Genomic DNA, 27,464 nt, shown 5'->3' on the forward strand with positions numbered 1-27,464 from the left:
TACTTCAGAAACTTGGGCATAAATTGTCTTAGTGTGAGTACTTGCTTTTGGGAAGCTATCTCGTTTCAACCTGCTACCTTGTGTCCAAATCACATGGTACCACATGATAATTAAATCAGCAGTGGGTAGTGTGTGGTGTCACATGATGTAAACCCAGCACTTGGGAAACTGAGGCAGGAGACTCATACTTCCAAAGATAACCTGAATAGCATGCTCTGTTTTCCAAAACCATTCTGCAGAAAAAGAAAGGAAGGAAGGAAGGAAAGAAGGAAGAGAGGGAATAAGGAAGGGAAGGAGGGGAGAGGAAGGGAGGGAGGAAGAAAGGAAAAGTCAAGATGTGACCATAGTAATCACTATGGAGGCATTATCTTATTCTTCACACACCTGCCGTTCCTTCTTTTGCTTCCTTCTCGTTTTATCTTTCCCAGACTAGTATAATAGTTTCCAGTTTCCAAGGCTGGCATATCATTCCAGCTTGTAGCTTTTTAAGTTCAAACTCTACATTATAATATTTATGTTCCTTTAAGCAATATGAATATTTCTCTGTTTAACATAATCTTGGACCAATAGTACTGCTTGTAGAACTTATTAAATGTATGCATATCATCTCATTTGTAATTTTGCAAGAAGAGATGAAGGGGTCTAATTCTTTTCTGCTTTTGTAGGATCAGAACCATACATAGTACAAAGAGGTAAGTGTCTTGCTATTAGGAGGAGAATGTATCTGAACTCCACCCTCTTTCTGTCTAAGTTCCCTCTTACCTTACACTCTGCTATGGGGTCACACTAAAGTTTGTTTTTATCATGTCTACTATTTAGTATCTTGGACATTTTCACTGATTCTTATTATAAACCCTTCACACGCCAGAAGTCTTCAGTAGCAGCAGCTTACAGAGCCAAACTCCATGCGTCTGCTCACTTTCCTGGTTTATCATTAAAGTAACACTTTTCTTTTCTTCTTCTTCTCATCCCTTTTCTCAGCATCTTTCCCCCTGTCTGTAGGGATTCCCTAACACCTTGCCCTCCACACTTCCTCTAAAGGTCCTTCTGTATCATGTGGCTGAACTCCATGTCACCTTAAAAGACATGGCTTTTTCTTTCTCCTCTCTGTCGTCCTCCTTCAGGCAGTAGCCAATATTTATAGTTTTCCACCATGGGATTTTTCTTCACATTCTGATAAAATTGTCCTTGAGTTTTTTTAAATCTTCATTACCATCATGTCACAAATACTCGTAATTTTCCTATTACGAATTCAACATATTTCTTGGAACTTGCCTCTACAATTTCACATATATTTCCAATCACTATTTGTGACTCTGCAATCAGGCATGTAAAACTTACCAATGCTGAACTATTTCTCAGAATTGCTAACATGGAAGTATATGGTTACAGGCATTCATATTTTAAGTCTCTTTACATGTACTACCAGATGTACATACTTGTAAATACACTAAGACCAATATGTGTTTGAAGGAGACAGAGGAGTTTCCTATAGTGTTAGAGGGCTGGGGTGATTCTGACACTGGAGCCCATCTCAGCACAGTCATTCTCCAGGGAGTCTTCAATAGGAGCAGCATCATACTGGACATGTCAAAGGAGAGGTGGGGATGCTTCCCCATTGATCAATTTACCTTCGTTGTTTGGAAGAATTCTCTGCTCCAATTTTGACTATGCAAGTTTCTCATGCACAAACCATGTTTCCTCTTGTTTTTTGTGCACATGTTTCCGGTCTGTTTCTCAGTGTGTCCTTCAACTTCCCCCCCTCCCACATATTCCTTCCGGGTGACCTCTCTTTCTCCACATGTCTGCATTGATTACTGCCGTTGTCACACTTTACTTTTGTTACGTGCCTTTTCACCAGTCAGCACACCTCTGCTTTTCTTTCTGCCTCCATTTATTGTCTAATTCCCATTATTAGAATGTATGCTTCATGAAAACAAGTTTCATCTATTTGTTTTTTTTTCCTGCCATGTCTTTGAAGGTTGAAGTTCCTGGCACTTATTAGGCTCAATTATTTATAATGAATGACAAGGTAGAGGGATACGCATTGCATCCCACTGCCCATGTCTAATAAGTTCACACTACATTTACTAATTTGTTTAAGTTTTTTTTGACATCTCATCAGCCAAGTGGTTTTCTATCAAGTGCTTATATTTAATTCTCTGCAATCCCTTCCATGCTGTAGTATAAACAATTTATGCATGGCTATCATATTAGTGAGTCAGCGGGGGAATGTTAGAGCTAATTCTTTTTCGTCTGGTAAATATCACCCTAACTTCTCCTGCACTCGACATTAGACCCTCATTATTTTTCGATTTCCTCTAAATAGTTCTGGATGGAAGACAAAAGCATCTCCTTTTGCTCTTTGCAGCCAAGTTATAATAGAGTGAGTGTGATATACATAGATAAGCATTTATTTCACTTTTCCTCTAAAGGCTTGGTGCCCATTTTCAGATCCCTTTCCAGCCCTTTTTATTGGCTTCAAACATTGAGAATGGTTCTATCCTCAGGAAGACAATTATCGGGAATCCATGTGTCCATGTTGGGGCTTTCCTGAGTTCAGATGAGCTGTTCTTTATTGAGTATGTGCTGACCACTACAGACAGAAAGAGCCCCCTTTTCCAGCTGCTCTCCCTAATGTACAGAAGCCTTCTTTCTCAGTTCATTAAGTTTAACCTCAGGCTATTGCTACTTCGCCAGATACCTCCTCTTTGTCGTTGCTATTCTTTTGACACGTCCAAAGTTGGATCTTGCATTAGCAACATTGAGCCAGCAAGTTTTCATTTTTTTAGTCACTTTGTGAGAGAGGGATTTAGGTTGAAAAGGTTTCTTTCTCCAAAGACAAATAGCTAACATTTTTTCCTTTTATTTATATATATCATTGCTTTTAAAGCCAGTTTTACAGGTGCATGAGTTGGAGGAAATAATTTAAATTTCATCCTCTGTCAAAACTCTTGAGTCAATTTCCAATCAACGGTTGATTTATTTAGAATAAATAACGGGCTCTGGGTGTAGTTTGGGCATAGATAATCTCAAAATTGATTGCCTAGCATCTGCAAGGTCATTTGTTGCATCCCCAGCACTACACAATTAAGTTAGTCTATACAAAAGCATATAAATAGATATATGATCGATTAAAAACTAAATGGCTTCTTGGTCATTAACAAAGCATATTGATAAATTTTAATGTGTCTATGATTTTGTACTAATCGTTGACTTTTCTGATGGAGACAGAAGTTAAATGAATGTATATGTATAAGATCTTGTGCTACTCATTTACCAGAATTTAGCATTTTGTTATGTCTGCCTATTGCTGACTTTTTAGAATTCTGTAGCTATAAACGTGTTCCAATAAGTATCATTCCAGCATTAACACTGTGAGGATGCTTTACAATAGCCATTCATTTACCTGTCATCTCCTTCACACATGCGCACACACATACATAATACAGAAACACAAATATATTGTGTTATCCTGCTAACATATTTTCTTCACACACAAACATATTTCTATGTATTAGAATAAGTTCTGAGAACTGAAATTATTAGGTCAAAGTCTATTTATTTCAGTTAACATAGTGTTGACATTGCTTCTTCTTTACTTATATTTATTTGCTAATTAAAGTGAAACTTTAATTTTTTTATCTTTGTAAAGTAATAGACTGTGGAAATTTATTTTCTAATCTATTGGGTCATCTCCTCAGTATGGTAGTTGATTTTGTTTTCTATTTTTACCAGACCTGGCAAGACATGCAGGTTCTGGTGCTCGCAGGGGTAGGTGGTGGTCTTAATTCCATACTCCACACGGAGTTGCACTCAAAGACAGATATTGTATCAAGCTGTTGCTTCATCTCCTTTAAATGTGAGTTCCATAATTACATTTAACTGTTTCTGACTAGGAATGCTTTTTGAAAGTCACATGATACCTAGATTGAAGAGAATTCTCCCAAAGACTTTAGTTTTTATTTCTGAACAAATCTTTCCATAATTATTTTTGCCAGATCTGGCCTCTCTCTCTCCCTTTATAAATCATTATCGGGAAATATTTAATTTTATTTTCCTATGATCCCTCAGCCTGTCCAAATGCACGCTGAAGAGTCTTTCCAGGAGCACCAGAAGCCATCAGTGATTAATCTCTGTGTGAACCTATTTCTTCAAGCCACGTCCCACAGAAGCACGACAGTATCACCAGGAGAAAGGGGGCAGAAATGGTACAATGTGATAAATGTTGGAAAAAAGAATGCTGTTGGCAATTATGAACACATAGCCCTTTCCTAAAGAAAACTCGTAAAATGAGCAGTGACCCATGAGCTGTCTGTAGAGCAGCCGAGGGGGTCACTGGGGATATGGTTGACAGGATTTTCTGTCAACTCACTGTGTTTACAGAAGACAGATGTGGGCCCTCACTATTCCTCAACATGCCTGCTTTGTCTTCCACACTGCCCTCTGGACTGCCCTGCTGACTTTCAGTTTGAAATTCGTTTTACTTCTCAGGGAAGTCACATCAGTATTCCACATTGCTTTCTCTGTGGAATGGACTTATTCCTTGGTTTATTAGTGTGTTTCATGGCTGCTGAATGGCTGTCTCTATACTTCCAAAGCAATATTTGAGGGTTTGGAAATCACTTTGATTGGCCCAGTGCTTTGTTTTGCTTTTGTTTTTCTACTGTCTTTTGCACTGAAACAAATAGCACATAATTTAATCATTACTGACTCAAAAATTAATTAGTTTACGACTGAATAGAACAATTAGTCTTCTTTTATAGTTTGGAATACAGGCTTTGTTTTTGAATTTTCAATTGTCCCTTTCTTCATTTTTCAGTATTCTGAGATCTCTGACACAGCCACAGTGGGATTAGATGTGTGTCTGAGTTAAATAAACCCCATGGGAAAGTACAATGGAACTCTCCTTACAGACTTTGCTCTCACTGTGGTTTTCAAATCAATGACACTGCACACTCCGCTCTTCGATGCTCTGTAGTGCCAGCTTCTATTCTGTTTATACCACATGTTATGTTTGTGTACCATAACTTAGACAGACAGAAATACACAATAAAGAGTGTTCTCAACAGTAGAGTGTCAAAACTGGGAACTTTGGAGGAGTTTTCTGGTTTCTAAACCCCTGCAACCTTTTTGTGTGGAACCCCGTACAGTTTTGGATGAATTTATCAGTTTCCTATGCCTAGACTCCACCTTATTTCTTGCTATGTTTGTGCTCAGTTACACGCTATCCATGACTTTGCAGCTCATTAATTAACTTCATTAATTAGGCATTCATTGATTGATTATCCTTACTGTGTGTTGAGTGACATTCCAAGCAAGGGATAAACACATAAGTTTCTTTCCCATGTGTAGAAATGGAGGTGGTGGCATCAGCAAGTAAAATAAAAAGAAAGGCCGGGCGGCGGTGGCGCACGCCTTTAATCCCAGCACTCGGGAGGCAGAGGCAGGCGGACCTCTGTGAGTTCGAGACCAGCCTGGTCTACAAGAGCTAGTTCCAGGACAGGCTCCAAAGCCACAGAGAAACCCTGTCTCGAAAAACAAAACAAAAAAAACAAAAACAAAAAAAAATAAGGAGATAAGGGAATTACGAAACCATTGATTAAAGCGAAGTAAAGAGAGTGTGAGGGTAGAGTGATTGTGGTCATCATAGAGAGCTTCCCAGAAGAGGTGGCATCTGACTGGAGACCCCACAGGAAGCAAGGGGCTGCTGAATAAAGAGAAAACTTCTGGGTTGAGGTGATGATTCTTGTGATGTCTTTGACCTGCCCTGGCTCCTACATTCCCCCGACCTCTCTTCAGCAGGATTCTCTGAGCTTGGGCTAATGTTTGACTGAGGGTCTCTGCATCTGTTTCCATCAGTCACTGGATGAATGCTTTCTAACAGTAGGGGTAGTCATCAGTCTGATCACAGGAGATTACCAGTTCAGTCTATGTATTCATTATTGCTAGGAGTCTTAGCTGGGTTGTAGATCCATGGGAGTTTCCTTTGCATCAGGTTTCTACTTGACCCCAAAATGCCCCCCCCCCACCATTTCTAGTCATCCCTTTCAGTATTCTCCCCCTCCATCCATCCCCTAACCAGACCCCTCTAGTTCCCATCCCCACCCACCCTTTGTCCAGGGAGATTCATGCCTGCCTGCCTTGGGCCCTCCTTGTTACCTAGCCTCTCTGGGGTTAAGGATTGTAGCTTGGTTATCCTTTACTTTACAGTTGATATCCACTTAGGAGTGAGTGTATACCATGTTTTTCTGTCTGGGTCTGGGTTATTGCACTGAAGATGATTTTTTTTTCTAGTTCCATCTATTTGTTTTCAAATCTCTTGATGTCATTGTTTTCAACAGCTGAATAATACTCCATTGTGTAAATGTACCACATTTTCTTCATCCATTCTTTGGTTGACGTTTAAAGAGAAACCTGAATTTCTTGAACTTTTTATATTGGAATTGCAAACAAATGACAAATATAAAACAAAGAACTGTAAAAGACTTGGATCATCACTAAATAGATGTTTTTGGCGATGCATAAGAAGCAGATGATGCAAATAAAAGCACAGACCCACACAGTTAGAATGAAAATGACTTCGGATTTATGTCTGTCAGCAATATAGATATTTACAGATAACCCATATGAAAATGTAGAAAAGCACATTGCATCTCCACGCGCCGTCCCATAGCTGCATTAAGCTCAGGGACAGAGTTTGCCAATCTGCAGTTGCTTGTACATAGACATTTTGTGCATTAAAAATAAGTATACATAATTTAAAATAAATTACATTACACAATTTACAAAGTAATATTAACAAAAAAAGTTCACAGTTGCCTCCTTACTGCAGCAAAATAAATATTCAGGCAGTTAAATTGACAAAAGTGTACCCACTTACAGTGACAGAATTTAAAGAAAGAATGAGGATAAATTTAATAAAATTATATTTTATAGCAATGGATACTGATCTCTTCAAAAATTCTGTGATAAAAGGAGCAGAAAAAGTACCAGAGAAGGAATTTAAATGTTTACTTAAAAAACAAAGCACAAACTATGCAGGGAGCTTACTGAGGCTCAACATTAGTTAATAAATAAATAATTACTTAAATAAAAGAAAAATTAACAACTACAAAACAGAACAATAAAATTTATAATCAGTTATATTCTAAGTAAAGTAGGTTTTTGCCCACTGACAAGGTGGCTTGGTTCAGATGTTTGCAAGTGTCTGGTCTGGTTTGACAGAGCAGAAAAAAAAATGCAAATTTAAATCTATTTGTTTAACAATTTTTTTATTCTTTTACTATTGCAAACATAAGCACTTCCAACTGTCTTTATTACATAAGGATGATTTTTATTACACTGCAAATATCTTATTGATAAAAAAACCCAAAAAGAAATAAAAGGAAAAAAAAGCCACTTACTGGGTCCACACCTCAATGTTAGAAGCTTGTGCCAGGACTTCTGAAGGCGGTGGGGTGGGGGTGGGGTGGCTCTCATGAGGAGAAGAGGAAGATTCTGTTCTCACACCCAAAGTAGACCCCGAATGCTCAAGTGTGCTCTGCAGGAATTCTTATAGACTTGTTCAGGGGCTGCTGGCTGCCTCCTTCCTCCGTGCAAGAGAACTGGACAGAATACATTTGAGCTGAACTTGAAAACATTACAAATATCGAGATTTCAGGATGTTTCTGCAAATCTATTCAGACTTTAGTTCTCCCTAGAATTAGGCTCTCTTTTTCCTTCATTATGGATAGATACAGACTTTTTCACTGTTGTGCAAATTGGGGAGTGTACAAAGATTTTAGATGAAATTGGGAGAATAGAGGATAATGGCTAATACCAATGTAAGTATAGAAATCGACATTTTCACAGTGAAGATTTTCTATTCTTTTCTTGGCATGCCACCTGCATGACTCTTCTTTACTCTTTATTTATTGCTTTGATAAGGGTAGTCAACTTAAATACAAATGTTTACACTCTAATTGATGTTTGTGTTTCAATAGGAAGCGTTAATAAATGTGCTTCACTCTTCCTTGTAAAATTCTGGGCGTGTTTAGTGGGAGGAGGTTTGGAAGGAAATAGACAAGGCTATTACAACCAGTAGGAGAGTAAAGTTGGAGAGACCAGGCAGAGAGAAGCATCACACAGAAACAAAGATACAGAAGTCAAAGAAGGTAAGCGTGAGGGAAATGCTGCTCTCTTCCCCCAGAAGCAATGGCTTTATCTTGGAATATTCAGGAACTTGATCATTCTGATTAAGCCACTGTGACAATTGCCACCCCTTACAGCATGTTCTGACACTTAGAATCCCTGTGGAGAAGGAGTAAGCACACTCATAAAGGATGTTTAGCCATGTGTTCCAAGCCAAGTGCTTCTCACAAAGCATACTTTTCTTTTGGGTGTCTTAGTAATCTATGCATACAAAAGCCAATGCTAATTTTAAGTGCCCAGAAGAGTGTCTTACATGAGATAACTCATTAAGTATGTCTTCTTATAAGTAATTTGTGCTTTATTTTATAAATGACATGCTTTAACGTACTCCTTTTCAATTAGCTTAAGCTACTCTCAAAAAGTTTTGAAACAGAACTGACTTATAGTCGGTATATTGATGGCACTGATGATAGGCAAATCAGTCCCTTTCAAGCAGCCATGTGGCTCCTTCTTGGACAGTCCAACAAAATTATATAAATGCCTGCATTTGTCCTTTCTTTTTAAAATCAAGTAGAAAATCTCTTCTGTCCTTCCCTTCCTTCCTTCCTTCCTTCCTTCCTTCCTTCCTTCCTTCCTTCCTTCCTTCTTTCCCTCCCTACTTCCTCCCTCTTTACTTCTCTTCTGTCTCCCTCTCCTTTCATGTTTGCCCACAGGATATTTTGCAAAGGCAAAGGGCTCAACAGACAAGTCTTTACTGTTCACCTCCTGATTTATTAGGGGAACCAAGAGAATAAAATTCTGGTGAAATTCCAGTATTTATTTCCCTATTAACTCAATAAAGACATATATACATGAATATAATAATCATCTATTTTGTTCAAATTATCCAAATGGATACTTTCTTCTTTCCACATTTCTAGCAAGAATCCATGTGATATTGATTTATCCTGATACTGAATATCCAATGTCTCTCCAATATTAATGTGGTGTTTTAAATATAATTATTTGTTCTTAAACACCTTTCATCTTCACAATATTTTATAACTTTTGATTCCTTATTATATCCTATGTAGGAGAACACTGATTTGTCATTATAATTAATCCCATTTTATAAAATACCTTAAGTGTAGTTTGTGTAAGGCAAAAATTTTTGTCCTCCTTTTTAAGATCATTAGGCGATGCCCAAATTTAATCAGATTGTTATAGTATTTCACCTAATCAGAGTAGATTATGTTTCAACTATTTTGGACAAACAGAGTTTATTTTATCCAAAGAGATTAAATTGAGGATTATTCGGAAGACCTCTGGTGTGTGTGTGTGTGTGTGTGTGTGAACAATCACAGTTTTCGAATAACATTATTTTCCTTCTTCTTTCTGTTTTACCTCTACTAAATCCTTGGCTTAAAGGAAAGCTCACCCTTCTATCTGCTCTCTTTAAAACGATATGTATCATCTAAAGCCTTACCTTTGGAATCAATAAGAAACATCACATTTTTTCATACTGAATTATATATAAAGATTTTCATTTGGGGGATTACAACATCCTCTTAGTCATTATTCTTCTGTAATCTTTGCAGGAAAAGCTGTTATAATGGACAGCAGGGGGAGCTCAGACCCAGTCTATGAAGGTAACTACCTCATCACCCAAATCAGCAATACAGACTTGTTTAAGATTAAAAGCAACAAAACAAAACAATAAAACCCAAAAGGTGTTTACTGTATTTAAAAGACTGGAAAGAATAATGGTCCCTCCCAGAGGCTATTTGGAGTAGTTACTGCCAGAAACGAGTGACTGCTGTTTTCATTTCACAGTCTAACTTCTTTTCTAGAAGAACGAAGATAGATTCCACAGTGGCATTTCCCAGGCTACGCTAGTGAACATAGAACCACCTCCCCAACAATCACTAAGTAATGATCATAAATTGTGAGATTAATCCTGGTAAACAGAGAGAAAACAACTGAGAACTAGAGATTACATAATATAGAACCAGCTCTGAAAACACACCTAGAGCGTAGGGCGTGTATATATAGCCTGCTGGGTTTTTTTTTTTTTTTTTTTTTTTTTGTGGAAAGGAAATTATGTTGGAAAACAGGGATGACGTTCTTTTTCCTGCCCAGTTTCTTCTCTGGTGACACTGCACAGTGGCAGTGTTGGGAGCTCAACTACAGACTTGACTGAAAACATTTCCTGTTTGATCTTTTGCTTAAAAGATTTGTGACCCTTGCTCTAGAGACTTAAGCAAGCTCTGGATGAGATCATTCACTCTTCTCTATTTAAATTTCGGGTTATAAAATCATACTACTTCAGATTTCAGCCATGAGAAGGACAAAAGATCATGGCTACGAAATACAGCCTACATGGCAGAATGTCAACCTCACGCCAAAAAAAAAAAAAAAAAAAAACAAAAACAAAAACAAAACAAAAAAAAAAAAACAAATCAAGAAGAAAAGCTAACACATAAGTTTGATTTTTTTTTGTTAAAAAATCATTGATACATTATTTTCTTCATCTGCTCAAAATTACGAAGATAACCAGTCCTTTTTTCTTTTCTTTTGTTTTCTTTTCTTCTTTTTTTTTAAACAAAGGTAACAAATATATAAATCTTATCAGAAACAGCCTTCCAAGAGCAACTGTAAACCAACCAGGGGGTTCCCCCTTTGGGAGGTTGGTGTGTTAGGGATTTCAACACTTGAATTCTTCCTGTGTTGTCAATTTCATAATGGCTGTAGTAAGAAGGAAGAGTGTGGACGGCAGGTGTCATAGCAGATTCAATCCTGTTACCGTCAAGACTGAACTAACTCTCTTCAAAGTACAAACTCTTGCAAAGGTCTCCACAGCACTCTTGGCACAGATATCTTTATCCCATGTGAAAAGAGGCAGTTTCTATGGCAATACTGGTTAAGTGCCTATCATGCTGCACTAATATAGTGCGAAATGTGCCTTCCATACAGCAGAAAAGATGTAGGCAACCAGTGTGAAATTAGGGAAAGTAGAAATGTATTAATACAAGCTTATTTCTTTTCTAGACAATAACCACTATAAAATCCCGAACTTGAGGATTCTGTCTTCTAACATACTAGTACATGTCCAGCATTCACACATTGGAGAGAGACAAGAATAGTCTTTTAAAAGAGTTTGTTTCTGAAATGCAGGCCAATAAAAGCCACCATCAACCGTGAAGATGCTATATTGTTCAATGTATTTTCCCTCTAGCATAGGACTTACGTCGTCTTCACTGTTAAAGGTTGGTTATTAACAAGTATATAAGATGACATCATAATGTAACTCATTTGATCAAATATACATGTTATGCTTAAGTGTAGAACTGTAAAGCCTTCATTATGAACTGTTCATGCTAGAAAGTTTTGTGGGTTAGTGTTGCAAGCAGTCTTGCATGTGGCTTCCTACTTGACCAATTTCCTCACTGATTTTCAGAGATCTAAGTGTCTCTTTCTTCAATCGGTAGATTTCAGAAAAGATGATACAAAACTCTCAAGACACAACATGCATTCCACTGCATCTCTTAGGATTCTCAAGGTTGGCTCTCTGTATGTCAGTGGTTTTGTCTTGAATATTCCCAGCGGGAGTAGAGTTTTCTCTTTTTTTCCCCCTTAATGATGGTGTTCATAACAGTTAACGTTAATTATAATCCACACATTTGAATACTTATACTGTGGCCCCTGGATGGCTACTGCAAAGGCAAAAGGCCAAGCCTGTTTGTTTCCAGGAAGACTCGGTGCTACATGTCAGCGTCTCCGTCATACGCTAAGGTTAAAGGTTTGAGGCGGTTGTTTTGTCGTCTTTGGGGTTTCTTTGGCTTTTTGCTGCAGGAAATTCAGAAAAAAATTGAAGAAGGAAAGTCAGTATTTTCTGTTAAATATTATTGTTTAAATAAAAAGCAAAACAAATTTGATAATCTAAGTTGCCTCTTTTCTACCCTTCCTTTTAGAATATGACTTTGTGATCTCTGAGCTTCACAGTTTCAAGAAGCCATGTTATAACTAGTTTGTAAAAGCCAGATTATTCAATTTCCTAATTGATAACAATATAAGTGATAATATAGTATACTTTGGGTTTGTCCAGAAACTTCTATAAATAATGCACATTTATTTAAAAATACATTAAAGTTTGTGGGGCCACTGGCAGTGGAACCAGTATTTATCCCTAGTGTATGAACTGGCTCTTTGGAGACCATTCCCTTTGGAGGGATGCTTTGCTCAGCTTAGATAAGGGGGGGGGGCTTGGTCCTTCCTCAAGTGATGTGACAAACTTTGTTGAGTTTCCATGGGAGGCCTTACCCTCTCTGAGGGGTGGATGCTGGGTGGGGTGGGGAAAAGGTTGGGGGAGTGGGAGGACCAGAGGGAACTGGGTTGGTATATAAAATAAGATTCTTTTAAAAATAAAAAAGAATTATCATAACATCTTCCTCTAGGGAAAATTCAATATAAAATATATATTACATTCATAAAATGCAATATTCTATGTCATTTATTCATGAGAAAAATCTTGGGAGAAAATGACCTCGAACAGTCCTGACTCATTGCCACAATCTGAATGACTCAGACATGGCAGGCAGAGTTCAGGTTCTCTGATCTTAAAGTTTGTATTCTTAGTTTAGAAGTTGTATGAGGATGGAGGAAATACAGCACATGCATTTCACACATTAGCCTGTCCCTGTGGTACTGGGAACTGAAAGGGTTTTATTTGAAATAACAATCTTATCTATCATTCTAGATTTAGAAACATTTACTCACTCACCAAGCTAGATAAATCATGGAGACGACAAAGACGAACAGCACAAATGCCCCTGCTGCAACACCGTAAACCCAGGTCTTCAGTCTCCCATCTGAGAAGAACAGATATTAATATTGGTGTATATTAGTCTGGAACATATAGGATAGGTTTGAATATGACCCCTGTTCATTTACATATGATCACGGGTTCAAGACTCACATTGAAGTTTTTCCTAGTACAAGTGCCACTAATGGAAAGCGGCCACTAGGGGTTAGGCAGCACTGTATTCAAGGGGAATTAGTAATGGAAACAGCAGAAAAGCGACGGATTGTGTTTACATTCAGGTGCGGAGTTCATGCCAAAATATTTTACATGAAATCTTATCTCAAATTCATTATGTGCATTGTTCTACCCACTTATGCATTGACTTTTTCACCTATATCAGGAATGGTGTATTATATTAAAAAAATAAAAACAGTGCAGCTTGAGAAATTCATAAAACTTAGAGTAGATGCCAGCGGGTATTTGACCATTTGTTGTGGTTTCAACTGTTTTGTACCAGATGAAGCTTAACATATTAACTTATTTGTTTTGAAAATACAGTCTTTTATCTAATCTATACTTACACTGTGTGTAACAATAATAGAATTGGTGGAAATAATGACATAGAGTAACAAGCAAAGGATGTTTAAATGTGTCTTTGCTAACTATTTGATATTTGCAATCACTTGCGACAGGCACAACTTTAGTTGAGTTTTTGGGCTTGTTGTCCTTGAAATGTTAGGCTCTGAGTAAACTTCAAATGTGCATTGCTAGGGATGATATTGCCTAACTTAATTTGATGTTGTCATTTGTATACATTGTAGGCAATAGGTACGTACAAGTGTGCAGTCAACACTCAAATCTTAATATGATATGAGTATGAAAATTAGATGTGCATAAAAATGACTCTATGGAGATTTATCCAATACTTGAAATAAATCAAATGCTACTTAGCTAGGTATTTTGTTTATTAGAGGTCCAGTTGTTGGAAATCAATTCACCTAATATTCTAAATATCATTTCCTTTTAAACCTGAAGGTTTAAAAAGTGTTTTATTCCCGGCTTATTTTCTCTTCCTTTCTCTCTTTCTCTCTCTCCTTCTTTTTGAATTGAGTTTAAAATCAAAAGGACTACTACTAGGTTTCTTTGCTGTGAAAATTATTTAACAAATATTCAAAAATCAAAGGGTGTATTTTTTTCAGAATTTGTGCCTCCTTACTATTTTGATATGTTCATCTTGGGGAAATTATTAAACAAATGAAAAGAATACTTTTATTTAAATTGAGCAAAGTGTTCTCATTTGTGGATATTTGCTTTGATCTTAATTAAGGTCAAAGTTGCTAAGCGGTTATTTGTTCCCCTATCTTGGAGAGAAGAATTTCTAACATTTTAACAGACAAATCAGCTTTTCAAAACTCAATTGTGTTTTCAGTTAAGAATCTAATAAAAGTAGTGATTATATAAATAAAGGTAATCAACCAGATATTTAAAACACCTTAAAAATTCAATATTAGTTTTCTAATAATGGAAATACTTTTACTTACTTAACAAACCATAAATAGAGTTATGCTAGTTACACAAGTTTCTTCCTTCATTTCTCATGTTTCTAAAGAAATAATAAAGTTAATTATGTCTGACTTTGCGTGGATGTTCTCCAGGTGAGAAAGAGAATCCACGTTGCTTATGGAATACTAGTAGGGCACATTTTTTTTTTTTTTTTTTTGGTTTTTCGAGACAGGGTTTCCCTGTAGTTTCTAGAGCCTATCCTGGAACTAGCTCTTGTAGACCAGGCTGGCCTCGAACTCAGAGACCCGGCTAGTAGGGCACTTTTTGAACCTGGAGATAAGTGTGTACTGTCTGTTCCAGTTAGAGAAAGTATAAAAGTGGAGCATAGCACTTTTTTCAAGCCTGCAGGCTTGTTCCTATGCAGGTCAAGTCCATTCCTGGATATACTAAGAGCATATATTGTAATATGACAATGGTTTGGTCCGTGTCCAAGTGTGATCATCCCATCAGGAAGGGAAGGGTCTAACCCTGTCTCTGTATATTTGCACTAGTAAGGATTCTGAGGAATTGGCAAACATTAACGTTTGGAATGTTACTACCATCTGAGCACCCTGTGACATGGGACTGCATTTGTCATGGTCTTTGTGAAGGTTCACACCACAAACTCTGTATGTTTAAACTGAAAACTCCAAATGTCTTTGTAGTCTTATTTGTCCTTGTTGTAAGTGAAAACAAATTTTTTCTCAATATTTTCATTATTACATAGCTTTATTCAATGTGTATTTATTATACTTATAACTTTAGGACTGGGTTTTTGATAAATAATATAAACATTATTTTTTTATGAAAAAAGTAATTTCAATTCTACACATTTGCAGTATGGGTCCTTCTTTCAATAAGGAAAAGAAAATTACATAAAGACAACTGCAATGTTAAAATGAGTAAATGGGCTAAGAAATAATCATTTATTTGAAAATCCTTGGTTGTTAAAAATGCTGTGGCATTGTTACTGGTATAATGTCTAAGTAAAGAATTTTGTGTCCTTCACCTGGCCCAAATGGCTGTAGAAACCAGGTCCTGCCCCGTCCTGTTGGGTTAGTGGAGGGTTGGGTTGGGTGAACTGCCCGGCTGGTTTTCACATCGCCTCTTTTGTCCTCCACAGTGGGAATCACTACCACTGGGATAAGCGTACATTGCTCGAGGGTGCTGTTGGAGGACATGACTTCGGTGTACCCTTCTTCACAGCGACACGCCTTCATCTGCAGAACAGGGAAGTTTACACTACACACTGGACATGATCTAGAAAATTATCACTAAGCATATTCAGAAAAGGAGCATTAGGAAGCTTTTTTTAAGAGAATTGACCACATGCAATATCTGCCTTAGCTACCTTAACCCCGCCTACCCATGGTACTGTGCCAAGTCATTCTAAAGGTAAATAAAAGGAGTGCATTGAGAGTTGTTCACGTAGTTAAAAAGAAATGCTTCAAAGTGAATGGTTTCTGCCTTCAATCATGGCAATCCGGGGGCAGGGGAGGCACTGTACCAGAGACAGTGGGTGACAGTTGTTGGAGAAGGCTTGTCCATCTTAATGAATGTGCACATACCTCACTACAGTATGAGTGGGGTTGACTACAGGGTGGGTTACAAGACCTGTCGGCATCAGGCTGGCTCACCACCAAGCAGCCCCCTGCAGAACAGAAAATCATATTTTAACAAATGACTCCTCTTGCTGTAATAAACACATACACTGTTTTAGATTTGTCTTAGAAGTCTGGAACACTTTGGAAGCTGCAAGAAGCTCTGTACTTGTGAAATGGCTGGCTAACCTCCATCACTTTCATTAGTAACATGGGACCTTTCTACCCAGATGACAGTGTTGTGGCTTATGCTTTCTAAGTATCCGAGAAACATTGCCAAGAGGCTTATGTTGTAGCTGCTATTTTTGAAACACTAGTTTCATATAACCTATTTCTGATAATAGTCAGAAAAAATAGGTCAAATAATCTGTTTCCTCAAGCCAAGTCCAGCAATTGAAAAGCAAAACATTTTAATTTTATTTTATTACTAAATAGTTTTATTGACTACTCAGAATGATAGTTTTCACATCCCTTAAAGTAACTTTTCAATTTACTTGATCATTACACAAAAGTGCTTATTAGAATGCATATCTGTTTTTTTATTTTTTTTAATTCTTTATTTTTTTATAAAAAATTTCCATCTCCTCCCCTCCTCCTCCTCCTTCCCTCCCCTCCCTTCCACCCATACCCCCCACTCCCTCCCTCTCCAAGCCAAAGAGCCATCAGGGTTCCCTTCACTATGTTAAGTCTAAGGATGCATATCTGTTTTTAAGAAAAATAAATCACTGTTCTTGTTGCTAATTCTAGATACTTGTGGTTTCTGGAAAGAAGGCCAATGTAGCCAGCGAGTCTTTTGCTTATGCTATTTTCCAACTTGCCAATGAAATTAATTGTCCTAGTTTACTTCTCACATACAATACAAATTGTGCTTTGCCTGTTATTGCACTTTAAATATGAAAACAGTTGTCTAAAGAAACAATATTGGTGATATAGGTGTGAACCATAGTTTCAAATTGTACTTACTCAGCTGAACAAAACTTTAGCTAAACAAACGATTTTCTTTATTTATGGAGCTCATATTATTTTGGATCAATCAATCAAAGGTTCCCATCATTAATTCTTTGTTTTTTCTTTAATCTTATAAATTCTTTTTTAAAAAGTCTTTATTAATTAATTCTTTCATATTAAAATGCATATAATAATGTAAAACAAAAACAATCACAACAAAAGCAGTTAGTCATTGTAAGGCACACACAGTTTAATGACCATACTATCTATTACTAAACACAAAAAGAGAAAGGAAAGCAGTCTCATGACGTTCTTACAGTCACAATCTGTAAATTACAGCAACTGATCCACAGAGATAATGTACTTTACACCTGTTTTCATAAGGAAAATCATCTATATGGTGGAAGAAGAATGCATCTAGAGGTTATCATAAATAATTCCACATTGGTTTCTTGGTAACAGAGAAAAATAATTGTATACATACTTTTTTATTAAAAATAAATTTAAATGTTACTTATACTGATGAATCTTTAAATTTTGACTTAATTTTGATATGGAAAATAGTCTTAGATGCAGTAGAGAAACAATAGTGTCAGAAGAAACAGCAAACAAATATTATTTGCTTCTATATTTGAAAAAACCCACCAAATAGAATTGCCTTAGGAATCACTTAAAGAATGACGTATATTCCCTTCTAGGACCTGAGCTGAGTGAATGGCATCTGGGACACTTGGTTTGGAATGGCTATCCTTCCCTGTCTGTGATTTTTTATCACCCATTTCTCTTAGAATGGAGTTTGGGTTGATTATTCTCGTTTCCCAAATAATACTGTTCAGACAGCAAAGAGCTTCCTGGTGGGAATGTTTTCTGCTATATATTATATGCCCACTGGGAGATGCTATCATCAAAGGCTTCTTGATAGAGTTTTTATTCACAAAAATTCTGTCTTCATAAGAATGTAGTTTGGCATTCTGTACTGGCTTTTATATGGAATAAATAAGTAATTAGGTTTCAATAAACCCAGGTCCCTTGAAATTCGATATAAAAATTGATGATTTCCAAGAAGCACATTGATCCTGGCTGAATCCTTTGATCTCACTGTATATATGAAAGATAAATTGCAGTGGACTTACTCAGAGCCACCCTGATGCATACTATTTTGCTTTTCTTGCAGAGGAGTTGAAACAAGAGTGCCCAGTCAGCGGGTGTCCTGGGCAGCTGACAGTCCTCATCCTTCTGCCTCTTATATGGAAGTCTCTAATAACTAAATTATTTTAAGATGACAATTAAGGGACAACATTTTAAGTTTGTGTTTATGTGCCTGAAGTTGAGGTTCTGCTTCAGACCTTGATTTTTTTCTATGAAATTTGCATATAGATTCAGCTTGAAGTCTTTCCTTTAATAGGTGTTTGGATGAGCTCTTGACTTTACTGAGGTCATACAAAGAACTTGTATATTAAAGAAGTCCATTGGAGATATCTTTCAAAAACTTTACTTTGATTTTCTTCTTTGGAAGTATAATAATAGTTTGTGATGGGAACATAGTAAATGTCCCTCTCAGATGCCCTGGGTTTGATTTTACTGGTGAATCTTTTTTATTAATCACCAAAATGTCTTTATAATAGATTTCATGATTCAGGTATATTTTGTGTATATGTGTATACTACCTTTGCCTGTATCATCTTCAAAGTACACAAGCAGAAATAGTGAAAGGTATAATTATTATTTTCTTTTTATATAGTAAGTTGTTAATATATAAAATCTCTAGGGAAAATCAGGAAATCACTTATTTTCATTTATTAGTGTTAAGTAGTATTTCAGTGAAATATATTCTAATGTCTAAAGGTGACAGATAAGAGAGAACTTGAAGCAGTGGTACACGCCTTTACTCCCAGTACTTGGGAGGTAGAGGCAGGCAGATTTCTGTGAGTTCAATTCCAGCCTAGTCTACAAGAGCTAGTTTCCTCCAGGACAGGCTCTAAAGCTACAGAGAAACCGTGTCTCAAAAAGAACAAATGAGAGAAATGAGAGAGAGAGAGAGAGAGAGAGAGAGAGAGAGAGAGAGAGAGAGAGAGAGCAACCAACACAAATTTCTTGATTCCAACAGCATGTTAACAATTCAGTGTCCTTCAGTACTCAACTACACATGTGTTACATAAATAAATGCAGAAAATCAATATACTGGTGTTTTACCTGTTACGTTTACGCCATCTGACCTCTGACACCAGACTGTGCGAGAGGAGCCCTTCCAAGCGCTCGCCATCCACTTATACTCGTAACACTGTCCATCTGCGAGCACAGAGCAAGCATTGATGTTGCATTACTCTGGACCACCATGAGAGAGGGTTATCAACGCATGTATGAACGATTGAAAGGGGAAAGAAAGTCTATTGCTTGGGATTACCATGTCAATGGGTTGCCTGGAAGTTGCAAACAAGTTTGATAAAACTGTAGTTGTCAACCTAAGTCCCCACTAATGTTCCAACATATCTTCTATCCTGCTACCATGCCAGACCCTGGATACTCCTAAAGTTTTAGTCCATTTTTATACACTGGAATAAGGAGCACAGAGACAAGTACAGAGAATAACTGTATTTTGTTCCTTTGTCATATAAAACACACTATCATTTCTGTTGACTATTTATTCTGCTTTATTCAATTTTTATTTATTAATATAGGCTACATACTATTTACCTTTTTGATCATTAAAATATATTTACTATCCCTCTCCTCCATCCGAAATCTCTCTTTTCCCCTTTTTTTCCACTCCTTCCCAAATTCATGGTCTCTTTTTCTGGAGTTTTTATTCTTACATATATACTTCCTCTTAAAAAATAAAATTTCTTGCTGGATGTTGGTGGCACACACCTTTAATCCCAGCAGAGACAGGTGGACCTCTGTGAGTTTGAGGCCAGCCTTATCTACAGAGCAAGTCCCAGAACAGACTCCAAAAGCTACTGAGAAACCCTGTCTTGAAAAACCACAAACTTTCAGGTTTTGCTTGTGTGTGTAGAAGAGGATGTCTTTTTCTATTTTGCCATTGATTTCTAATTTTACTTCACCGCCATTTAAGATTAACAATTCATTTCTTTGACCTGGGATTTAATTAATTAATTGCAAACCTCAAGCTTCTGTATTTCTTTGCTTACTTGGTCCTAGAAATTGAAGATATTTTATGTGGTTGGTAAACTTAGTAAGATTATACTGACATATATATGTATATATTTAATGACATATATATGACATACACATAATTATATATGACGCATTATATCTATCTATTCATCTATCATCTATCTATCTATCTATCTATCTATCTATCTATCTATCATCTATCTATCTATCTATCTATCTATCTATCATCTATCTATCTATCTATCTATCTATCATCAATCTATCTATCAATGTATCTATCTATCTATCTATCATCTATATCTATCCATCTATCATCTATCTATCTATCATCTATCTATCTATCTATCTATCTATCCATCTATCTATCATCTATCTCTCTATCTATCTATCTATCTATCTATCATCTATCTATCTATCTATTTCTTCAGTTAAGTCATTAGTTCATTACTTTTCATCCTAAGTGTTCTCAGCATCTTAGTTCTCCTCCTCCAGTATTTCAACATAAGGTGATATTTTCTTTCATATTTGCTATTTATTTTTTGTCATATTTCTTTTTAAATTGTTTTTATTGAGCTATATATTTTTCTCCATTCCCGTCCCTTTCTCCCCCTTCCCCATCTACTCTCACCCGTCATTTCCATGCTCCCAATTTAATCAGGAGATCTTGTCTTTTTCTACTTCAGCTGTAGTAGATTCACGTGTTTCGCCTAGGGTCCCTTCTGTTGTCTCTAAGTTTATAAATTGTAGTAAATTGTAGGCTGGATTTTCATTGCTTTATGTCGAAAAGTCACTTATAAGCGAATAAATATGATAATTATCTTTCTGGGTCTGGGTTACCTCACTCAATATGATGTTTTTTTTTTGTTTTTTTTTTGTTTTTTTTTTTCCATCTATTTGCCTGCAAAAATTTCAGGATGTTATAATTATTATTATTATTATTATTATTATTATTTTTTTGCTGTTTAGTACTCCATTGTGTAAATACACCACATTTTCCTATTCCATTCTTTGGTCAAGGGGCATTTAGGTTGTTTCCAGGTTCTGGCTATGACAAATAATACTGCTATGAACATAGTTGAGCAGTGGTATTATTTAGGATCCTTTGGGTATATAGCAGAGAATGGTGTTGCTGGGTCTTAAGAAAAGTTGTTTCCTACTTTTCTGAGAAATCACCATAATGATTTCCAAAGCAACTGTACCAGTTTACGCTTCCACCAGCAATGGAGGAGTGTCTCTTTACTCCATATCCTCTCTTGCAAAAGTAGTCATCAGTGTTTTTGATCTTGACTTTTTTAATCTAATTTTATCCCTTTGATCCCCTTTTGCTTTCTTATTGCTGTAGCTAAAACTTCAAGTACTATATTGAATAGAGAGATATGGAGAGAGTTGACAACCTCCTCTTGTTCCTGATTTCAGTGGGATTGCTTTGAGTTTCTCTCAATTTAGTTTGATATTGGCTGTTGGCTTGCTGTATAGTGTCTTTATTATATATATATATATATTTCTAATATCCATGCTTTCTCTAAGACCCTTATCATGAAGGGATGTTGTATTTTGTCAAAGGCTTTTTCAGCATCTAATGAGATGATCAAGAGGTTTTTTAAATTCAGCTTGTGAATGGTGGATTACATCGACAGATTTTCATATTTTTAAACTTCCCTGCAACTCTGAGATGAAGGCTACTTGGCCATGGTGGATGATTTTTCTGATGTGTTCTTGGATTCTGTTAGTATTTTATTGTGTATTTTTGCATCAATGTTCATGAGTGATATTGGTCTATAATTCTCTTTCTTAGTAATGTTTTTGTGTGGTTTGGGTATCAGGTTAATTGTAGTCTCGTAAAAAGATTTTGGCAATATTCCTTCTGTTCCTATTGTGTGGAACAATTTGAGGAGTTCTTTGAAAATCTTCTGTTCTGAAACCTTCTGGTCCTGGGCTTCTTTGGGTTAGGAGGCTTTAAATGACTGTTTCTATTCTTTAGCAGTTATAGGTCTACGTAGTTTGCTTATTTGGTCTTAATTTAACTTTGATAAATGATATTTATGCAGAAAGTTGATTCTTTTAAATTTTCCAATTTTGTGGAGTATAGGTTTGTGAAATATGACCTGATGATTCTCTGAATGTCCTCCATATCTGTTGTATGTCCCTTTTTTCATTTCTGATTTTGTTAATTTCGATACTCTCTCCTTGTCTTTTGGTTAGCTTGTCTATTTTGTTGATTTTCTCGAAGAACCTATTCTTTGTCTCATTAAATTTTTGTATTATTTTCTTTGTTTCTATTTTGTTGATTTCAGCTCTTATGTTGATTATTTTCTGCCATCTACCCCTCCTGGGTGAGTTTGCTTCTTTATGTTCTAGAGTTTTCAGGTGTTCTGTTAGCTAACTAGTGTGGGATTTTTCCTGCATCTTCATGTAGGCATGTAGTGCTATGAAATTTCCTCTAAACAATGCTTTTATTGTTCCCTATAAATTTTGATATGTTGTGTGGTCATTTTCATTGAATTTTAGGAAGTCTTTAATTTCTTTCTTATTCTTCCTTGACCCATTGGTGATTCAGGTGAGCACTGTTTAATTTCCATGTGTTTGTGGGGTTCTGAAATTGGTATTGCTTTTGAATTCTAATTTTAAGCCATATTGATTCATAAGATACATGGGTTATTGTAATTTTTTTATCTATTGAGGTTTGTTTTGTTACTTAGTATGTGGTCATTTTTGAGAAGGTTCCATGAGGTGCTGAGAAAAAGGTATATTATTTTATGTTTGGATAGAATGTTCTATAGATGTCTGTTAAGTCCATTTGAGTCATAATATCTGTTAGTTCTCTTATTTCTCTGTTAAGTTTCTATCTGGTAGACCTTTCCAGTGGTGAGAGTGGGGTGTTGCAGTTTCTCACTATTAGTGTCTGGGGTCTAATGTGAGATTTAAATTTTAGTTGTATTTCCTTTATCTATGAGGGTGCCCTTGTATTTGGTGCATAGTTTTCAGCATTGAGATTTCCTCTTGATGGATTTTTCCTGTGACTAATATGAAATGTCCTTCTTTGATGGAGGAGTGTCTATGTGTTACTTTCATTATTAATAAAGATACTGCCTTGGCCCTTTAAGAGAACAGAAAATTAGGTAGGTGGAGTAGAGAGAACAGAATGCTGGGTAGCAGGCAGTGGGGAGACGCTTCAGTCAGTCACCATATGCAGTCGCCATGCTTCTCCTCTCTGAGATGGACGCAGGTTAAGATCTCTCCTGGTAAGCTATCCACCTCATGGTGCTACACAGATTACTCAATATGGGTTAAAGCAAGATGTGAGAAATTAACCAATAAGAGGCTGAAATTAATGGGCCAGGCAGTGTTTAAAAGAATACAGTTTCTGTGTAATTATTTCGGGTGTAAACACAGCCCCGCCATTCCTTCTACACTTCTTTGTCTCTTTTGATTGATTTTGGCTTGAAGTCTATTTTCTTAGATATGAGAATAGCTACACCTTCTTGTTTCTTAGGTCCGTTTGATTGGAAAATTTTTTACCAACCTTTTACTCTGAGGCAGTGTCTATCTTTGAGGTTGAGGTACGTTTCTTGTACGCAACAGAAGGATGGATTCTTTTTAATTATATATTCTGTTAGCCTATGTCTTTTATAGGTTAGTTGAATTCATTAATATTAAGGGATATTAGTGATCAGTGATTGCTAGTTCCTGTTATTTTAGGTTTCATTGTTCGTGATGTCATTGTGTGTGTTTTCCCCTTCTTTGGAATTTGCTGCAGTGAGATCATCTATTGTCTGTATTTTTGTGGATGTAGCCAACTTCCCTGAGTTAGAGTTTTCCTTCTAGATTTTGTATAGGGCTTTGTTTGTGGTTAATTATTGGTTGAAACTGGTTCTGTCATGGAATATCTTGTTTTGTCCACCTATGGTGATTGAAAGTTTTGCTGGGTATAGTAGTCTGGGTTGGCATCTATGGTCTCTTAATATCTGTATAACGCCTGACCAGGACCTTCTGGCTTTCATTGTTTCCATTGAGAAGTCAGCTGTATTCCTGATAGGTCCTCCTTCATATGTTACTTGGCCTTTTTCTTTTGCAGCTCTTAATATTCTTTCTTTATTCTGTATGTTTAGTGTTTTGATTATTATGTGACAAGGAACTTTTTTTTAATCCATTCTATTTGGTGTTCTGTAAACTTCTTGTATCATTATAGGCATATCTTTCTTTAGGTTGGGAAAGTTTTCTCTATGATTTTATTCTATGATCTATTTTCTGTGCTTTTGAGTTGGACTTTCTCTTTTTCTATCCCTATTATTCTTAGGTTTGGTCTTTTCATGGTGTCCCATATTTCCTGGATATTTTGTGTTAAGCTTTTGTTAATGTTTCCTTTGACTGATGAGTCTATTTCCTCTATTGTGTCTTCAGCACTTGAGATTCTCTCTTCCATCTCTTGTATTCTGCTGTTTATGATTGCATTTGTGGTTTCTGATTGTTTTCCCATATTTTCTCTTTCTAGAATTCCCTCAGTTTGTGTTTTCTTTATTGTTTCTATTTCGGTTTTCAAGTCTTGAATCGTTTCTTTCATCTGCTTGATTGCTTTTCTTAGTTTTCTGTATGGAATTTGTTGATTTCTTCCATTTTTTTCTCTTTTCTTCCCTTTCTTTGAGGGATTTTAAAATTTCCTCTTTAAGGGCCTTAAGCATTCTCCTAAAGTTATTTTTTAGGTCATTTTCTTTTTTAGGTCATTTTTTTCTGCTTCGTCTATATTGGGCTGTTAAAGTCTTGCTATTTTAGTGGCACTAGTTTTTGTTGGCGTCATGTTGTGCTTTGTGGTGTTGAGTCTTCTCACTTTGTCTACCCATCTTTTCTTCTGATTGATGTAGTTGGGGCTGTACCTCTGGGAATCAATCTTCTAGGTGCCAGTGGATCAAAGGCTTGGATGGTTGCTCCTGGTAGTTCAGTCAGGGCCATGGTACCAGTCACCTCAGAGGTCACTTGGTGTTTCCATTCGACACTCCTGGAAGGTACTGTGCAATCCTGGAGGTCATTTGGGCCTGCTCTCATGGAGGTTGCTTGTTTGGGCCTGCTCCTGCTGAGGTCGCTGGCTGGGGCTGGTTCCTGCAGATGTCCATGGCTTGGGCCTGGTTCCAAGGAGCTCAACTGTCCCTGGCCCAATCTCTTGGTGGTTGCTCCCTCGTACTTGCTCCTGTGGAGGTCGCTTGATCAGGCTTACCCTGGCAGAGGTCGCAGTCTCAGGCCTGTTCTCTGGCTGGGCCTGGTGTCACAGAATTGTCTGGCTTGGGGTTGCTCTCTTGGTGGTTGCTTCCTTGAACCTGCTTCTGAGAAGGTTGCTTGCTCGGGTCTACTTGCATGGATGTGCCTGGCTCAGCCCTGCTCATGGCCCTGCTCCGCTGGAGGTCCCTGGCTTGGGCTGGTCCCTCAGAGGCCTGCAGCTCAGGCCTTCTCTCTCAGCTGTTGCTTTCTCATACCTGCTTCTGTGGAGGTTGCTTCCTTGTACCTGCTCCTGCAGAAGTCACTGGCTGGAACCTGCTCCAGTGGATGTCACCCTGGAGTCACATATCTTAAACATTATAGAACAAATCTAAGAATTTGAGCCTTACATTCTTCACTAGATACAAAGTCTTTTGTTGTTATCAAGATGCCACCATGGTCCAAACTGTAACATTGTAATGCCCTGAGGTTCTGGATACCGACTGTTACTGAGTGTCCTGCAAATATTGAAGGGATACTTCTGTATATGCAATCCATGCATAGACACCTGAACATGTATTCATATGATGCTCTATGTCCAATTATTGTGAATTTAAAATTGCTACTTCTTACCAATGAATTGATTTCTTAGCTTCTTAGACTATGTTAAAAGGTCTAATTTTGCTATGGTTTTGTAGTGTTTAATTTTGCTATTTTTTCCCATTTGTTAAAGAAATGAAAAATACTAAATTTGTGTTTGATCACAGATTTTATTAATATACAATCAGTTTTTCCTAATTATCTTAGGTTTCTGTAATTTTTAAAACTAGGAAATATTTTTACAACATTCCACATTTTAAAACAGAATATCCCCCCCCGCCCCGTGTGTGTGTGTGTGTGTGTGTGTGTGTGTGTGTGTGTGTGTATGTGTGCATATAGAGCCTAGAGGCAAGTATCTGAACACTATAGTATCCTCTTGGTTGTTGGTCATCCACACAGAATCTGTCTTTTGTTGCTGTTGAATATGCTGGGCTAGGTGTCTCTCAAGCTATTGGGGATTCTTCTTTTTCTGCCTCCAATCTTTGCGGTTTCAAACTCAGACCTTCATACTTGCATGGCAAGCACTTTACCTACTGAAGCACATTGTTGGGGCATAGGAATATTACTTTTAATTTAATTCTCAAATGAATAGAATTCATGAATTGAAGCACTCACCATCACATGACTTGGTTTCTAACATCTGCTCTGGGCACAGATGTTGATTTTCCAGTTCCTGTATAATCACGGCTCTGGATCGGACCTGTATTCCACCAAAACCAAGATCCTCCCCATTTACACAGGTCAGCTGACACAGACTCCACGAAGACCAGTCATTCAAATAGCAGTCGCCTGTAAGAAACAGGTTGGTAATTTATAGCCCCAGGGAACAGTGTTGCAGATACTCATTTTGATTCCAACTGTACTAGGCCATGTATGTAAGTATGCTAATAATACATGACATTTATGATATTTGGATATACAATAAATTTCATTTTATATGTACTAAATATGCTATTTGAAGTTATGGGGTGATCTCTGTTTGACTTAATGTTATAAAACGTAAACTATGACCTGAAGGAGTTTTCCCATCATGGTAATTTCCTAATAGATGGATAGTACTTGTCTTAAACCTAACATGATGTTTGTTGCTATTGTAAAAGGAGCTAGTACAACCTAACAATACATAGCGCTTGTCTCTAGGTATTCATAAATTTAAGTGAGCTTTAAGTTCAGGGTTCGATAATCAGTGATTATATAATTTTTTTTCTTCCCAGAAGCATCTAGCTGAGCCAAGCTGCTGAGAAGTTGACACAGTGGAAATTAGACTAGCAGTTTCTTCTAGTCTACATCTCCTATCAACCACACCCCCTTTGGAGAAAATACATAGTACCTGCAAAATGCCAAGTACCATAAATGCACAGCATGTTTCCACAGTCTGATTATATAATCTATGCAATCAACATCTAATCAAGAACAGATCATTCCCAGAACCCCAGAAATCCCCCACCATGTTATTCTTGAAATCATATTCTATATACCATATATACTTTTTTACATTTGACATTTTTCACTCACTCATGTTTGTAAGCTCATGTAAA

General features: G+C 36.8%; 1 protein-coding gene across 1 annotated transcript in view; it reads right to left on the bottom strand.

Annotated features, from left to right (window-relative positions):
- Window positions 1–10,764: 10,764 nt before the first annotated feature.
- Window positions 10,765–27,464, bottom strand: part of Thsd7a (thrombospondin type 1 domain containing 7A) — a 427,159-nt gene continuing 410,459 nt past the window's right edge. Inside the window, exons 23-28 of the mRNA XM_038319827.1 lie at window positions 26,542–26,715; window positions 19,198–19,293; window positions 16,024–16,106; window positions 15,465–15,675; window positions 12,893–12,980; window positions 10,765–11,958 (exon numbers count right to left, since the gene is read on the bottom strand). Of these exons, the coding sequence (XP_038175755.1) occupies window positions 11,874–11,958; window positions 12,893–12,980; window positions 15,465–15,675; window positions 16,024–16,106; window positions 19,198–19,293; window positions 26,542–26,715 (737 nt within the window). The 3' untranslated portion in view covers window positions 10,765–11,873. The remainder of the gene's footprint in view (window positions 11,959–12,892; window positions 12,981–15,464; window positions 15,676–16,023; window positions 16,107–19,197; window positions 19,294–26,541; window positions 26,716–27,464) is intronic.

This window comes from Arvicola amphibius, chromosome 2, assembly GCF_903992535.2.
Source record: "Arvicola amphibius chromosome 2, mArvAmp1.2, whole genome shotgun sequence".
Taxonomy (NCBI): domain Eukaryota; kingdom Metazoa; phylum Chordata; class Mammalia; order Rodentia; family Cricetidae; genus Arvicola; species Arvicola amphibius.